The sequence below is a fragment of the Rhinolophus hipposideros genome, assembly GCF_964194185.1.
Source record: "Rhinolophus hipposideros genome assembly, chromosome: 13".
NCBI lineage: Eukaryota > Metazoa > Chordata > Mammalia > Chiroptera > Rhinolophidae > Rhinolophus > Rhinolophus hipposideros.
This window is the reverse complement of record NC_138059.1, coordinates 58,073,357-58,091,528: the sequence shown is the minus strand read 5'-3', so window position 1 is coordinate 58,091,528 and position 18,172 is coordinate 58,073,357. Positions and strand designations below refer to the sequence as shown.

Sequence of the window (18,172 nt, the reverse complement as noted above, 5' to 3'; positions counted from 1 at the left end):
GAAAAGAGTAGTGATTGCAGACCCTCCAAAGCCCTACTCATGCTTCACATGCAGCTCTGTTCTCACAATGCTCTGTTCTCCCCACTGCAGTGCTCTTTACCCTCTGGATCCCGCTTCATCCTCCCCATTACTCCCAGGCCTACACCAAGTGGCAGCTTCTTCCTAAATTTGTCCCATTGTCACCTGCCCACTCTGGTTCTCCAACCCCCTTCCCCAAGTAACTCTTTTTTTTTTTTAATTAAATTTATTGGGGTGACAATTGTTAGTAAATTTACATAGATTTCAGGTGTACAATTCTGTATTACATTGTCTATAAATCCCATTGTGTGTTCACCACCCAGAGTCAGTTCTCCTTCCATCACCATATATTTAATCCCCTTTACCCTCAATTAACTCTTGATTATCCGCTGACTTCTAATTTTTTTTTTAATTTGTTCATTTATGTCTTGCTTGGCAACGGGAAGACAAAAATACACAGAAAGGGATGGTGTTTTCTTACACTTCTATTATGCTTGTTGCTCCCAGAGTGGTGTGGGCACGAGGTAAAAGCTCAATCAATTCTTAGTCAATGACATTTAAAACTGTCACCTGGGATTTTATCATGGAATATTTTTGCAGCCATTTTCTATTCATGTCTGGATTGATTGCTAATAGCCAAACAAGTTTGCATCTTCTAAACATATAATGGATGGTGATAGAAATTGGTCAATCAGGAATGAAAACATCCCCAAATTTCAATTATTTTCAGACAAACGCACAGAGTGCATAAACCACAAGTTGATAATTACCATTGCCTGCAATTTAGGAATTGACTCGTGAAAGTTTATTTAAAGTACATCTGAGTAATAACATCAATTTCCATACTTTTTCATGTTGCAGGCTCAATACACGTAACTTATCCCCAAGTATAAGACCATCAATTATACACACACACACAATGAAATATACATGTGATTTTTAAAATATGTAAGTATAGTATAATAATATACCATATAAGTATTATATTACACTATATACTATATTACAATATACCATATAAGTATATAATAAACACTTGCTGCCTTCTTCTTTGTATTTATTTTAATTTATGACATAATGGTACTATTTAAAGAGGAAAGGGACAAGAAGTTAAGTGCTAAAAGTCTTCAGAAGAATACTGTAGCACTTCAGAAAGCAATGTACATTTTCTGACACTGGATTGAGTATGACCAAATTTTAATAAGAATTATTTCTTTTGAGGAAATTCATGTGTTCTAACTTTGGCAAAACACCTCACAGGAGAAATTGTAGTATTTGAAGTATAGAAAAGTTGGAGTTAAGTAAAAGCCCAGTGTTAAGAGCAAATATTTGTACCCTCCCACCCAATACGTCCGGTTCGTAAAGGACAAGGAAGGCTGTGGAAACTGGCCCTCTCCTGGGGGTCCTGTGGGTGGAGGATCTCAGCAGGTAGTAGCTGGTCTCTCCACCTGTCTGTTTCTGTTCTGCACCCAGAACTCCAGAAAGTTCCTTCTATGGCAGAGCAACAAGTGTTGCTCTGGTGGGAGGAATTCTTGCTAGTTCCTTCCTAAATAAAAGATGAAGCCAGTGGGAACCCTGAGGATATATGGGGGACAGTCTAGGGCACCTCTCTGTCCTCAGCACTGTGCTGAGCCTCAGACAGATTGCAAAATGTCCCAGAATGTCTCTACCTCCTGAGGCTGGTGAGTTCTAGTTCCTACTTCCCCATTTGAGAAAGGGACAGGGGAATGACCCATCTTGTGCCCTATCGCAACATTTCCTAAGGACCTGGAAGCATCTGAGGTCTATGAGTTAGGAACCCTGCAGAGTGTGCGTGTGTGGGGGGGGGGAGAGAAGGCCTTAGGTCATCATTCCCCTCAGAGTACTCTGAGCACGTGCCTAGAACGGGGGTCCCTGGGTATAGAATCATATGTAAGATGCCGTGAGCATGACCCTGGCCAAGTTCCCTTGAGAGGTGATACTCCTGACCCAGGAAGTAGCTGAAATCAGAACGCTTGAAAGCAAAGGGCCTAAGTGATAAAAATAAAAATCACGGAATCTTTACTGCAATGAGTACTACCTGCTTTCATATGTTGTCTCATTAAATTATCCCAACAACTCTTTGACGTGAGTGTTAGTATCCGCATTTTATAAATGAGGAAACTAAGATTCAGAGTGGTTAAGGACTGTTCAGTTTCTCAGCTAACCAGAATGCCATGTAAAAGGCCAGCGCTGACGAAGCATGCTCGCTGGCTCCCCAAATGTCATCAGCTGATGCAATTAAGATTTTAAAAGCCTTCTTCATTATTATTTCCAACGAAGAATGCTTCCCCAGGCTCAACGGTGATAGAGCTGACAGTTACGACCCAAGAACCTCTGGGGGAAAACAAATTACAAATATTTTTCATCGCAATCATACATGTGCAGGGCAAAATGCCAGCCATTAAAATACTCCATAAACAGGAAACTGTTTGACCCCCTATCTCCCAGAAACATTTGCATTAAAATGGGCATCTGGTATTTGCGTGCCTTCAGAGTTCCTTGGTTTGTCACTGGGACTCTGAAAATAACCCAGTTCTATTAAATTATTGATTAAATCCAGGCCATTTGCAAACTCCAGCTGGGGCTCAAATGCTCAGGGAGTACAGAAAAGCAGCAGAAGAAAAAAAAAAAAAACAGAGAAAACTAAGGCGAGAGAGAAAGACTGAGAGGAGGGGCACCGTACTTGTCCCTCCCCACCCCTCATTCCCCGCATTGGGCGTTTCTTTTCATTACCCGCTTCCTGGTCTTGTCTTTAAGGAATGGCTTGATGAGCGTGTACAGGGCATGAATGTACCAGGGCTGGTTGACAAAATGGACTCCTCCGAAGCGGGCAGGAAAGCTGTCCTGGGCGGAGACACAGAGACACACACCGATTAGCGCGCGTTCCAGGTGAGTCTGGGCCAGAGGCCCGGCAACCCGAGAGCGACCTGTTTCTCCTCGCGGAAGCAGTCGGAGAAAGACAGAAAACACAGCACTTTCTGGCCTCCCACCTCCCCCTGTGACTCAGCTCTCCTCAGCCTCATTCTCTGCTCTCCTGCTCCAGCCCTCTCCACGCGTGATCATGACAATGGCTGGCCTTTCTGGGTGAGTGAGGGCTCTACAGGAAGGGGCTGGAAAAGAATTTCAAACGATCTTAAGACAAGGGGCTCTCTGAAATCCACGGACGGACACCGGTTACGCGCAACTTTGTCACAGATTACAGAACTACGCACTTGCTTCATCCTGAGACCCACACAGTAGGTCTCAGGGAAAAGATATTTGGTTTATGATGGGCAAGTTGATTCTCCTAATTGGGGCCCTCTTTTTCCGCGGATCAACGCATTTTGTAAATATCAGGAAATAAGATAATTGTTTATTTAAATGGTTCCAATTTTTGAATCCAGATCAGAGCCTAAACTTGTGTTTTAGAAGAGGAGACGCTGCTCTCTCCGTGCTAATTAGATTCACAGAATAAGATCTGAGCTACTCCCACAGCACCAGGTCCTGAGATCTTGATGAAGGGCTTCCCCAGATTGCGTTGCCTTCATCTTGGTTAATGGAATTAAATAACAAGGAACATCTAATGCAATTTGAATTGCCAAGTGTGCTAGCAATCAATTTCATTGCAACAAGCATCTTTGTAAAATGCAAGCAAGATGAGGTGAAAACAGAAGCCTGGCTGTCTGAACTAACAGCTCAGGCAGCTAGCGGCTTCCCGCAGATGTACCAAATACTTTGCCTGAGTCATTTTTAGTAGATGAAAAGAGGGTTATTAACTTTTTTCAGAACCCTCTCAGTCTATAAGATCTCTGAACATTTTCCACACCAAGACCTAGTTTCCAATAAGTACTAGAACTATGCTTAAAAGTTGACATTTGAAAAACTTGAAAGTAATTTTGGTTCTATCTCGACATTTTACAGAGTACAAAGGAATTAAATATTTTCAAGGCTAAACAAGACAATTTCACTAAAGGGTCTTTGTTTTGCAGGGTATGTATTTTTTGTTTTGTTTATTTTAATTTAAAAAATTTAATGAAACTACGGTAAGGGTGGAGAGACCATTTATACCAATTTGGACATTTGTCATAATCTCTCACTATTCCAAATCTGAATTGAGAAATGTAGAAGTTCTTACAAGGTAGCCTTTTCTCTTTCAGGTACAGTTTGGGATCTAAAAATTCTATAGCTCCTTAAAATAAAAACGACCATTCCCCAAAGTTTTTCCTTTGCAGTGAGTGGTAAGCACTAGTCTTTGGAACTTGTTGTTCAGAGATATATTTCCTTAACACACACACATGGCTTCTGAGGGGCTATAGGAGAAGAGCGAGAGGAAAGGGTTTATCCATAAAACCAGGCCTTTACTATCTTTTTTAATATGGCCAACAAGAGGGTTTTATTTCTGTTAAGAATCTATTATATTACACATTTTTATGTTGGTAAAGTGGAAGGAAACTGTTAGTAACACCCTAGAGTCAATAGGCAAAATCTCAAAGAAAATATTAACCTTTAAAAATATCTAGAGCCTCTTAGTTTTAGTCTATGGGGCATCTAGACTGTTTTCTGTTTGAGTCAGAGGAGATTGAAAGACAAAAGACAGGGCTGAGACTGTCGTTTCTCTCTAGGTTGACCCTGGACTTGAGTTTGTCAGCTCAAAGGCCCAACATGCTCTTATTGATCTCCTTCAGGTCAGCCAGCGACTATGTGCAGATAAATGCACGTAAAATCCTGTGCCTCAGAGTTCTGGGTGTGGGCCAGAGTAGAAACAGGTCATTTTTTCAAGTCCCTTCTATACAATTCAAATGAAAGAGCTTCCAGTGTAAGGCAATGCTCAAATGTTCTGGCCTTAACATTAATAATGAAGTGTGTGTGTGTGTGTGTGTGTGTGTGTGTGTGTGTGTGTGTGTGTCATGCAAAGGGAAAGATGAGGGAGGGAAAATCAGCCAACACAGCTGTCTTATGAGCAATTCCCATCATTGTTGGTGTGTTGCCTGGTCTCATTAGCAAACTGCAGATAAAGGGGAAGTTGTCACACAAATGTCTCCCAGGACTCCAAATGGATTCACCACCCTCGGGGACGTGCATTTCTTAGGGGCTGGAGCAGACCTATCTCAAGATGGTAAGCCTTGATTCAATGATAATGTAACACTTTCTTTTTCAGAGTTCTCTGAGATTCAAGAGTATGTTTTATCAAAAATATACCCTAGGTTCAAGAAAATGGCATTAATAGTTGCACATTTCATGCATTTTTCAATAGAAATATAATACCATTTCCAATTATAAACATATTCAAATCATAAAATTTGTCTTTCCCCCAGTTTATTTTAAATTAATTGTATCAATTTCCTTATTACGAAAATAATACTCATCCTAGAAAAGTAAAAATTAGATTAAAAAATTACTTGAAAAATTAGAAAACACAAAAAGACAATAAGAAAAATTATCTATATTCCCACTACTAAAGATATATTCTTACCATTTTCTCTCATTCAGAATAGGCCAGGTAATGTCTAGGTAATGTTATAGAAACCCTTGCTTTTCATCATTTAAATCTATAAAGATTTATTTCTCACTCACACAGAATGTCCAAGTTAAAACTTAAAAATCACTCCCCATACCAAGAAACTGAAAGAACTCAAACTGAATGAAAAATGACACTGAATTGAGGCCTACACCAAATGACAAAGATGTTAGCATTACTTGACAAAGGCTTTAACTTAGCCATCATTTAAAAAAAATGCTTCATCAAACAATTATGAATACACTTGACACAAATGAAAAAATGGAAAATCTCAGAAAAGAAATAGAAACTCTTAGCAAAAAAAATATAAAGAAGAACCACCATGAAATTTTGAGCTGAAAAATACAATAAGCAGGGGAAAAAAAAGAAGAAGAAAAAGAAGCACAGCAGAGTGGAAGGGACAAAGAGTCAGTGAACTGAAAAATAGAATAGAAATTACCCAATGTGAACAACAGAGAGAAAATAGACCTTAAAACATGAACAGAGTCTAGGGACCTGCTGAGCCTACAACAAAATATCTAACATTTGTGACATCAGAGTCCTGGAAAGAGAGGAGAAAGGAGGGCATTTTAGGAAGTACTCAAAGAAATAATGACTGAAAACTTCCAAAATTTAGCAAGAGACTTAAACCTACAGATTGAAGCAAACACCAAACAGTATAAACTCAAATAAATTGATGCTAAAACACATTTTTGACTAAGGTGCAAAAGTATTTCAGTGGAAGAAAGAAAGTTTTTCAACAGTGCTGGAACATTGGACTTCCATTGGCAAAAAAATTAACTAACATAAACCACACACCTCATATAAAATTAACTCAAAATGGATCATGGACTTAAATAAAAAACTGTAAAATTTTTAGAAAAAATATAGGAGACAACCTTTAGGATCTCAGACTATGCAAAGAGTTTTTAGACTTGACTGCAAAAGCATAACCCATAAAATGAAAAAATAATAATAAGTTAGATGTTGTCAAAATTAAAAACTTTTACTCTGTGAAAGTTCATGTGAAACAATTGAAAAGAGAAACTACAGAAAATATATCAGATTTATTTGCAATAGCCCCAGACTGGAAATAATCTAGATATCCTTCAATGAGTGAATGGTTAAACAACTTGGTATATTTGTACCATGGAATAGTACTTAGCAATGAAAAGGAACAATTACTAATAAAAGGAACAATTACTAATAAAAAGGAACAGTTACTAATATGGATGAATCTTTGGAGAATTTTGCTAAGTGAAAAAAAGCCAACCCTGAGAGGTTATATTCTGATTCCACTGACTATATGACATTTTTGAAATGAAACAATTATGGAAACAACAGATGAGTGGTAAAGGATTGGGTAGGGGTTAAAGGAAGTGGGTGTGGCTATAAAACGGTGACATAAGTGATCCTTGTGGTGATGGCAATGTTCTATATCTTGACTGCATGCATGTTAATATCCTGGTTGTGATATTGCTTTGTAGTTTTACAAGATGTTACCTGTGGGGCAAACTAAGTAAAGGCTATGTGGGTTCTCTCTGTATTATCTTTTAAACTGCATGTGAATCTGCAATTATCTTAAAATAAAAATTAAAGGATAATGGTTATTGCGACTGTTTCAAAACTCCCCAAAATGGGAGTAGCCATTTTTTTTTTTTAATATAGTAGAGGCATTTCTAAGGGTGATCTTGTCTGCCTTACACGGAATGTTAAACAAAAAAATGCCAAGGTCAATTGTAAAGCACAACATACACTGCAGGACATTCTAAGGGTTCTCCTTTTTTTTCTTTGGGAGCCTTGGGCTCCCATAAATGGTGCTTGCAATCCATTTTAGAAATGTACTTCATTGTTTAATGGGCACTTCATTTGCACAGTGACAGTATTCAAGTATCACTCTGCTGCCTTTTCTTGTGTTCAGTCAGGATTTAGGGGCAAAACGATTTCCTCTCTTTCTTTGACAATCAGGTACAGATGTTACTAGCGGCAGTGGGCTGAGTTTCCTGCTGGATACTGAAGCATTTACGAGTACTAGTTTCTAAGATTTGTAATGCCTGCAGGCTAACATACATCATAACATGGTTCAAATCACACCTGACCTTAAAATCACATCACCTTGTGAAGCTTGGGGAGATTTGGTCCCGTTGACTGCCGTCTCTCACTCTCCTTTCTTACCTCTTCTACTGATCTTATGTGAAAACTGGAACGGGACCGCTCAAAATCACAAATACTAAGAAATCCCCCCATCTATGAAGATTCCTCTGAAAGCCGAATGCAAAGATGAAAACGAAGAAGCTGAGCCCATGAGCTGTCCTTTGGACCTTCTGCCTCCCTCCCTTCGGTAACTGAGTATCTTTCAGAGGCTTGGCAGAGGCTCCCACTCATTTATGTAACTGCATGTATGTAGGTCTGCAGATGAAGGTAGGCTTTATTTATTCAGTTCATGCATGTCCTACTAACGACACCCATTTCCCACACCAAAGCAGAGAGATAAAACATTTTCAGCAGCATAAATGGACTTCGCTGGTGCAAGAGAGCCTTCTAAAAGTGCTGTGTTTCATGGTGATGGCTTTCTATAATACTATGCAGCAGTCATTAATGTGAAAGTCACATGCCTACCCATTTGCAAGGAAATAGAGAGCTCATGCAATAGCACTCACACTCCAAGCATTTCATATATACAGGAGTAAGCATGAGAGAGGACAGAATGTGCTTACTAGGGAGGCAGCTGGGCAAAGGCTCCAACTGATTACAGGCTCCGAGTTTTCTTCAAATATATGCTCCTGGAAGTCGTTCTTGACTTCTGAGAAGCTGTACCAATGCAGTGTTCTTTTCAGGTTAGGAAGGGCTTGGGCTTTTTTTATGCAGGTTCAGATTGGGGCGTGCTAGGGGACCAAGTTTTACCTGAAGATCCGGGAACAATTATAACTCTTGGGTGATTCTCCTAACCACAGTAAGTGAAATGTGCCTTCTGTCACACTGGCCCAGACCAGCAGTTCAAGTACAAGGCCCTTCTCTGGCTGCCACCTATACAGTATTCCTCGATGATCTCTTTTATAGCCAAATCTGTTTGACAGTTCAACAAGCAGTTACTGAGCTCCTCTTCCGAGTAAAATGCAACACAGGGATACGTAGCATGCACTCTTTGTCTTCAGTCAGTTCATTGTCCAGTGGCAGCAAAGGAAATGATAGTGCTTTGTTTGATGGAAGGACACAGAATTCAGAGTTTAGATTCTGTTGTTGATGGTAGTTCCTCAGAGCAGAGCTAATAAACAGTTTAGATAACCAGAGGTGATGATGGTATCTGGCAAGGCCAAACAAAACAGCCTTATATAAAAGAGCTAACCAAAGATTTGGTGATGAATAAACATGTGACTTATGTTTGAGAGTCTTCCAGAGTTTATTTTTGTCACCCGGAGTCTTGACATTTTGCTTAGCCCCACTATTTTCTAAGAATAAGCTTACAGATGATCTCTATTTTAGAAAACAAGAACATAAAAGGAAGGAAGGAAAAAAGGAGGGAAGAAGGGAGGAAGGAAGAAAGGGAAATAGATTTAAAAAGTCATCTCATATTGTGTACCTGTCAAGTGTCTGCCAAAACAACAGAAAATGTGTAAGTTTAAAGAAAATCTTGATTACACTGGCATCTGCCTCACACCTGGTTGGAAAGCCTTTATTAATAGGAAAAGCAAGATGGTCTCATTTGCAATATTTACTTCCTGCTTAACAGAGCTCCAAATAGGAGGACTCCATCCTTCCTTGGCTCTGGCAATCTCATTGCTGGCAGGTGAGATGACCAAGGAGGTGACTGTACTGGAGGAGGTGAAGGCTACTGGGCAGAGAGAAGGGGTGGAATGCAGATTCATCCAGCCTGGTGACACTGGGTCAGCAGAACTGAGCTCAAGCAATGGAAACTCCATCTGCCATAAAAATCACTTCCAGCTTCTCTAACCACAGTAACCTTAAAAAGGGGTTATATCTGACTGTTAAATAGCAAATGCATTGTGGTGAGTACACAATACGTCATCTTCAATTTCCCCCCAGAGTCCCTAAGTGGTAAATAGATGATTGTTGTTCATTATTTACAAGCCAATTCACGGAGAAACCCAGAGAGCTTGAATCACGATTTGCGCAGAAAATCAATGCCAGGAGATGCTGTTATGCTTCCTATGATTCAACCGGTCACTCAGTGCTTAATCTCACAAAATCGTCATGTCTCTTGTTGAAAGAAACATGGTAGGAGAAACATCAAAGTCATTTGAAGCAAACCTTTTGGCAAATGTTAAGCTTTTAACCACACAAATGTGTTTGGTCTGTAACTAAGTTTGTAATAAGCAAATGTCATAAAATGTTATAGTCTTAATAGGTATAATTTAAAAAACATTAAAATCAGTAAAGGTAAGTTCATAGCTAAAAATTGGGCACTTCGCATCTACCAGGAAATTTTATATGTGTTATCTCATATATCTCATCATGACAATATTATGTAGGTATTATGTACGTATTATCTATATTGTCCCAATTTTACCGATGAGGAAATGTCTTAGTGAAAGGAGTTAAAAATTTGGCCAAATTCACACATCAAGTAAGAGACTGAATGAATTCGAATCCAGACCTGTCAGTTCCTACAGTCAAAACTCTTATCTACTATAGGCTCATTTAAACTCTATGCATCTGCAAAATTTGGACTGTTGACCATCTTCATGGGCTTTAAGAATGTATATGCTTCCTAGTTCAGATTAAACAATAAACCTTTCATAAGCATAAATATCAAATCCAAGTGAAAATAGTCTAATCTTGTTTTAGCTACAGCACTGTATGTGACTTACACAAAAGGGCCTTCATCATGGTTTGAACGTGTTGTCATTTAGAGAGTTAAAATTGTTATTAGAACAGAATGAAGAAGTCTTCTTAATGAGCACTTTGGGATTTTTAAAGGTGAAGCTGAATGTCTCCATATAAGGTCCTACCTTATTTGGGAACATTGTACTTTTTATAGCATGGATGTATTCATTTTAACTTGGGTTTATTCTACAGGAGATTTGAGTCTGCTGGGAATTTTCTTGTATTTCGCACAGTTTACTTTCTAATCACTAAATATAAACCACTTCTCTACATCAAAAACTACCAATAACCTATCTCCAAAATAAACAGTAGGGAGGATTCTATCAGGACCGACTTAGACAAAGTCATAACATTTGTGGTACTGTTCCTTCCGTCTTGTGTTGATGTTGATGGAACTCACCAATCCCCTGGTCTTCTCCCCCTCCCCGGAGCCAGGCCAAACTACGTTCCTAGTCCACTTGTCTCAAGGTTACTCATATGACTCAACTCTGGAGAAGGAGATATACATAGAAGTAAGTTCCACCACTTCCAGACCCAAACACAAAATAGCTGTGAATCCTCCCTCTCTTTCTCCCTTCTTCACATGGCTGGAAGTGAAGGACTCCGAGACCCCAAAGATGGGGGAGTCCCAGAATGGAAGGAGCCCCAACCTATGAGCTGTTTATTAGAGAAGAGACCCATGCCCAAAAGAGCTGCCTAAGTCAGGACAGCAGTAGAGGATTTTGTGGGAGTGAGAAATAAACACTCATTCTGTTAGAAAAACCAGACACAGATAGGTTATCCTGCCCTGATGAGCTCAGACACAAACAATGAAAGGTAGGGGACATCTGGGCTGTGGAGATGACTTGGTAGGTATCAGCTTGTAGAGGATATTTACACCCATCAGCTTGTGAGGTCACCAGGGAGTGAGTGAAGATAGAGCAGAGCTAAGATCCCCGGACTGAGCCCTCAGCAATGTCATATTTAAATGGCAGAAATATAAGAAGAATCCAGGACAGATGTCTGAAGGGTGGCCAGTCAGGCAGGAAAGAGGCCAGTGTCCTGAGGCCAAGTGGAGGGAGCATTTTCACATCTCAGGACTTTCATAGTCAACAGAGCATTCATTCAGTGGTGCCAAAAGATCCTGAGAGGCTGAATAAAATGAGAGCTGAGACATGTCGGTTAAATATGGTAACGTGAAGGCCCCTGCCTTCCAGGAGCTTACCTTCTTATTGGGAAAGAGAGATAATGGCTAGAAGGTCTTCCATTGGAAATAAACAGGGAAAAAGGCTGGGGAATGTTGAGGAAGAGAGTTGAATTTGAAAAGTTGGTCAGGGAAGGCCTCATTGAGAAAGTGACCTCTGAGTAAAGACAGAAGGTGATGTGGGAAGCCAGCCACGTGGCTGCCTGGGGCTAGTGTTTCAGGCAAAAGGAATGGATGAAAAAATCCAGTGGTGGGAGCACCCCTACTACCTCTAAAGAAAGAGATCAACTAACCTTGCATTTTCCAAAGTAAGTACTGCAGAGTGTCCATTTGGAAGGGTCTCCCCATACAAAAAGAGGATCCCAAGTTAGATACTGAATACTAGACACCTTGTGGGAAGAAAAGGGACACTTCTGTCTATTTAATGAAAGCCTTTGAAAAAGTCCAATAGCAAAGAAACCAATTGAACTCTGTTTGGTCTGTTGTTTCCCACTTGTTTTAAACCATAGGATCATTTTCAAAAGTTTATCTATTAACCAAAAACCAGTATTCTAAGAAATCTACAGGGGAAATAAATTCTGGACTTAACTTGCCTCTCTGTGTAAGTCAGAAAGCAGTGTATTTCAGGTATCAGATCTATCAGACTTGAGACGGCTTTTTTTTTTTGACAGTTCACATATTGTCAGATACAATTTTAAACAAATCTATTATGAAAGCCATATAGCTATAGGGAGCAAGTAGGTGATTTCAAGAAATTACTTTGTGTCTTTTTAAGAACTGCATTTTAGTCGTTTGAGAATCGGTATCATTCATATTTTACTGAGCTTGCCCGTGGGCTTTAGGTCTTTAGAAAGAGAGAAGCCCACTGATTTCTTGCTTGAGCCAAGGAAGAACAGGGAACTGCGTCTTCTCCTGAGCTATCAGTCTGCTTTTCTACTCCGATTCTTTGTTCTCGGATGTTGGCAAACAACACCACCAGCCACTGGAGGTTAAATGACACCTGCGTTCCTCCAAGGTCAGCACAGAGCATAATCGTTCGTTTCAATGGGAACACACTGAGTATTGATCTGTGTCCTCTTAAGAGCAGGATAGCAGAGCCCATAAAGAGGTCTGGCAGGTCACTGCGACCTGGGACCCAGGAGAAGAGCCAGGCTAGCCCTGAACAAAACCTCTTAGTGAGTCCAACAGCCATTTCACACATACAGAGAATACTACCTTTTACTGCTTAAATATGAGTTTGCTGCTTTGCTGGCTGGAAAATTATATATATACATGTCTTGAACGTGAAGGGCAAATAAGTGCCCTAGGGGAGAATTTCGTTTTCCCTTCTTCTTTGAAATGCTATCTCATATGCCTCTTTTTCTTGCTCATCTGTCTTCCATACTGCTTGGAGCCTATACCATCTTATAAACACTTACTCCACCATCCAAAGAATTTTCTCACTAAATCACACCAAACTACCCCAACGGTTCCATGAAATTTAACGTTTGATTTAAACATCTCTGGAGATCTGATGCATACATGTATTTATGATTCATAACGTCATCTGCAAAAGAGTTTTGACAGGTATGTAGTTTTTATAAGAGTCTCTGTACACTGACTTATGTGTTGCATTGACCTAAGTGCTGTTCGAAGGGCACAGCTAAAAAGCTCAATCGGCTCCTTAATAAATACTGACCATTATAAATAGTTGAATAATGTTTTTCACTAAAAGAGCAGCTTATCTTGGTAGTTTTGAAAAATGATAGACGCAATCCTAGAGAGACTAATAGCTCACTGAATAGAAAGTGTTAAATTTAAAATTCTACTGTTTGTGCTTTTAACTCAGCTATGAGAATCTTTAGGAATTTAAGGGTCAAGGGAGAGAAGATGATTAACAAAATTAGACATTTTTCATTAGAGAAAATTTACCACTACCATTATAATATACCTTGAGGAAAGTGGCTCTCCTGTTTTTTTATTAGTAACACAAATTTTTATGGGTATTTTATATTTTATACTAGCAAAACACTATCCTTATTGAAAATTACAGAATTAAGATATTCTATTTCAGATTAGAGGCTTTCGGAATTAGCTGATGTCTTCAAGAAAATGCTTTTAGAGATAATGATTGCACACACACACACACACACACACACACACACACAAAACCCACAGACTCCAGCAGGCAATTGACATATGTCTATATTTTAGGTTTTCTCTTCCTAAACAATCACTAACTAGTTTTTTTGCCTGAAAGCCGGTATTTGACAAATACTTAAGTAATATTTTAAAGCCAGTTATCAAAAATCTGTTAGAAGTATAAGGTGCGCTGAAGTGTCCTAAACATTAATATCCTGTAATAAAAACTCTTTAAAATGAAATAACAAATTATTAATGAGGCCTCCCAAACTTAGAATAAAATGCATTTAAATTTATGAAAGAATTCAAAAGCCGACTTTCTTAGTACATGAGTTAGCTGTGAATTTTGGGACAACTTCACTGAAGGGTGACAGTCAATCTCCACCCCCTCCTGGAACTGGCAAATCCATCATTACAAAATTATCCCTTTCATAGAGCATTAGCTCTTGGTAAAATAAAGATACCACTGTCAAGGTAACACCTCAATTTTTTTTCTTATGTCCTGAGAGCAGATTTGGAGCTGTTACTGGTTTGTATTCTGTGTCTGTCTGTGTGCTGGTGGAGAGGCAATATGTTGATGACAGGACATTTGCAGGGCTGAGAAGGGGATCTGCCATGGATGGTAAAAAAAGCACAAACTGTAAGCTCTCCCTGCATCACCACTAGCTCAGTCCCTCTACTGGTGTTACCAAAAGGAACATATTTATGGGCACCTGTGGGAATGCATCATTGTGTTTCAGGTATAGTGTGATCAATGGCAACTCTGTGTTCAGGGAGTTTGGGTTCTGCTGCTGCACAGAGACTGACTTCGGGCAGGTGACTTCCTCTCTCTGAACCCAGTTTGCTCCTAGTAAAATTCTGCAGGTGATTATGAGGCTTCAATGGATCGGTGTGTGTAACCCCAGCTCCTGGCAATTAGAATCCACCCTCATGTCCTTCTATTCAGCCTTTACTCACATTTTCCCCTCTCTGTGCTCATGCCCACATGAACAGACCGTTTCTGCACCACCAGGTCTGTCTTTAGTTCATATCTTTGTTTCCCAGGTTTGTCACTGGTATCTCACACATCTTTGTCCTGTTTGCCTCAGGGTGGGCCCATCACTAGCCCTCCCCTGCTCTGGGCTGGAGTGCAGGGGTCTGAACTTGCCCCCTGGCCCCCACATCTCCCAGGCTCCTTCTCAGCCAATGGGAACTATTGATGGAAACTCTGAGGTTGGTGGGGCAGGGGAGAAGCCACACACTTTCCCCCTATGGTTCCACCTTGGGTGGTCCCTCCTCTGAGCTTCCTGCTCCCTCTGGACAGGCCCAGTGGGTCCAGTCCCTGGGCACCAGTAACCCTTTGTCTCTCAGCCTTAGATAGGTATGCAATTCCTATTTTTTCTAGTCTCTAGCTTGCCTAATAGTCCCTGTTCGGCTTCTCAGATTTTCCATCACCTTTATGGTATAGTCAATTCCTGAATTAAATTAAGTTACCTCGGTTTTAAATACTTATAATGGTTTCTGTTTTCCTGGTTGGACTCTGACTGATGCTGACATTTAGACTTTGGGTTGGAAACTCACACTACGGAATTTCAAAACAATGGATCCTTAGATTCCTCAGGAAAATGGGCTTGAACCCTGAGAGGGCCACGTCAGCTCAAGGAGCCTGGTGACTATAGCTCTACACATAGGCACAGAGCATAGCTCTACGCATGTCCAGGGAGGGCCTCTGTTTGTTCTGGCCACAGACTGAACTGAAACCGGGAGCTGAAACCCCTGTAGGAATGGCCAGCAAACATCTTGATGACCAAAGGTTCCATGTCTCATGAGGGCTGAGATATGGGATTTATATTCTGTGTTGGGTGAGGGGGTGGGATAGCCCACCAAGTTTAGGTTACATGCTCATAAATAGCTGTTGTGTGCTTGCTGCTCTTTGCATCACAACACCTAGTGGCATGCCCAAAATGACAAGCAAGATTCTTTACCCACCCTGCAGATTCTCTCCACTTCCTAAACTTACTGCACTTGTAACAGAGACATGAATGTTATTGGAGTATTCACAGTCTTCACCCATACAAGTCCTCTTTACTGCTCCCTCATCCCCACCCACTTCTAGAAAAGAAAGATTCTCTGGCTCGTTGGGTTGATTCCAGGCTCTTCTTTGCATACAGACTTGGGGTAATGAGTGACAGAGAGGGAATAAAAGAAGTCAGCAATGCTAAGTGGGTCTACCACTGAGAGAAAAGCAAAGGCTGATAACCAGAAAGTCCGTGCCCGTTAGCTAAGGGAAGAAACTTGGGGACTGGAGAGTCAGAGGGCACACAGGAGTAAGGATTATATGTATTTTATCTTCCTTATAAATATCTTAATAACATTTTCTTTCCTCCAGCTTATCTTATTGTAAGAAAACAGGATATAATATTTCTAACATACAAAACATGTGTTAATTGACTGTTTATGTTCTTGGTAAGGCTTTCCGGTCAACAGTAAGCTATTAGGAGTTAAGTTTGGGGAGGGTCAAAAGTTATGGGCAGATTTTCGGCTGTGCTATTGGGGGTTTGGGGAGTGCCCCTAAGCCCTGTGTTGTTCAGGGGTCAATTGTATATCCTTAATATCCATGCGGTTAAAGAGATCATAGCAAGGAGAAAGCTGCATAAAATGGGGGGATATAATCTCCCAAATACATTCTATGGGCATTTCCTTTATGTGACTAGTCCCAATTGAAGAAAACTCATATGTGTTTCTAGGTCTTAGCCATCAATGACCTAACGAGACTCACAGTGTCTGGGTGGAGGTATTGGAGACACAAAGATGAAGAACTGAGTAGCCTCCCTTAAAAGAGACACAGTTTGGTGGCGGGAAAGAGACAAGAAAACAAATAAAGCAGTGTTCTAATATACTGTAAGTATGATATGTGTTACCAGTGTATGTAGGAGAACATGCACAGTTTTGTAAGTAATTAAATGTAATTCTACGTACACTACTATGTAGATGACAAAACTGCTGCTGCATAACCATAAATAAATCGTCTGTGAATTATAACTTATTTATAGAAGTTAGTTCAAACTGCTTTGGTGTCTATATGTCTGTGTCTATAGTTCTTTGCTGCTTGGGATGTAGAGCAAACAAATTAGAAATTAGTCTTTTGTTTTATTACTCTATGCCAAGGAGCAGCCATTTGTCACAGAAAGTTCTGTGCTTTGCTCACAGGGGACACTTTGCTCTGCCGGAAGTGTAAGGCCTTTGTGAAGTCCAAGTACTCACAGAGAGGCGCTAATGGTGATAATAAGGCAGACAATTTGGGAAAACAAACGAAATTTGGGAAAACAGCTGACAACTTTTAGGACAAAGCAGGACCTAATTAACGAATTTGCTAATTAGTCCTCTCTGTTGTGATAGTTCAACAGGTATATCTGTGTATGGTTCCAGGTGGCTTTATATAGGGTGTGCGTGTGTAAGCGCGTGCTTGTGGGTGTGTGTATACATGCACGCATGCGTGCTCGCTCGCACACGAATGAGGAGAATGAGCATAGACGGAGATGGTCTGTTCTGGAGCCTCACATCATAATCTTATAAAAGTTATAAAACGTTGATAAATGTTTCCAAATCTCAGCAGATTACTCTCGATTTGTAAATTAGACACTTTTGCTATATACAGAAAATTAGTGTTCTCATATTGGGAAAGTAACCATCCTAATCCTTTGATATTTCTCAAAATAATTTTCATCTCAGTTCAGTCCACTCTTACCCGAGAGACACTTTGGTCAAATATGGTTTGCCATTAAGTGGTGGACTGGAAGCATTATTGACATTTTTTGGAAAATGTGGCTGTATAGTCAGTAAAATTATTTGGAATGCCTCTACTAGCTGTTAGGTCATTCATTCTATCAAGAGGCAAGAGGAAAAGGGAAAAACCTAAAGAGTATTTTAAAGGAAACTAGATAAGATAAATCATTCTTAAAAGAAAAATTATCCATTAAATTAATTGCAAGGAAAATTACTATTATCCATTGTATTTGTGGATATTAGGCCTTGCTTGTGGTATGTGTTTTGGTGACTAACAAATAGACTTTACAGTACACTAAGAACATGTATAAAATCTATGTGGGCAGTACACACATACCAATTTTGTAGAACTTGAAGCATCACTACATGATGTTTCCAATTTTTCCTTCCAGGTTTATTATTTTACCTGTATTTTCTGACATATCTTTGGTCAGATGTAGGACACACTCCCCATTATCAGTCATTCCCTTGTTGAAAAACGTTTTTAAGCACAATTATGTAACACCACACAGATTATACTTTGGAAGATATTTATAATTAGGTGAGAAAGGCAAGCAGGTGTCCCTTGCAGCAAGAAATCCCTATAGACTATTTCTATGCTTGTCCTGCCCTAGAAAAGATATAAAAGTCATAATGAATTTGTTTTGAGTAAGTTAATGAGCACCATTAATTTAAAGTGTTCTGTGAATTAGATCGTTTTCTATATGGCTTGGCTTCAAGAATGTTTTAATTTTTAGTATTAC

At 39.8% G+C, this 18,172-nt stretch overlaps 1 protein-coding gene across 2 annotated transcripts in view; it reads right to left on the bottom strand.

The window, feature by feature from the left end:
• CLVS1 (clavesin 1) overlaps window positions 1–18,172 on the bottom strand; it is a 154,005-nt gene that overhangs the window by 25,541 nt on the left and 110,292 nt on the right. For both annotated transcript variants that reach the window (XM_081069799.1, XM_081069800.1), the window contains exon 4: window positions 2,773–2,883. In XM_081069799.1, coding sequence (XP_080925925.1) covers window positions 2,773–2,883 — 111 coding nt within the window. The remainder of the gene's footprint in view (window positions 1–2,772; window positions 2,884–18,172) is intronic.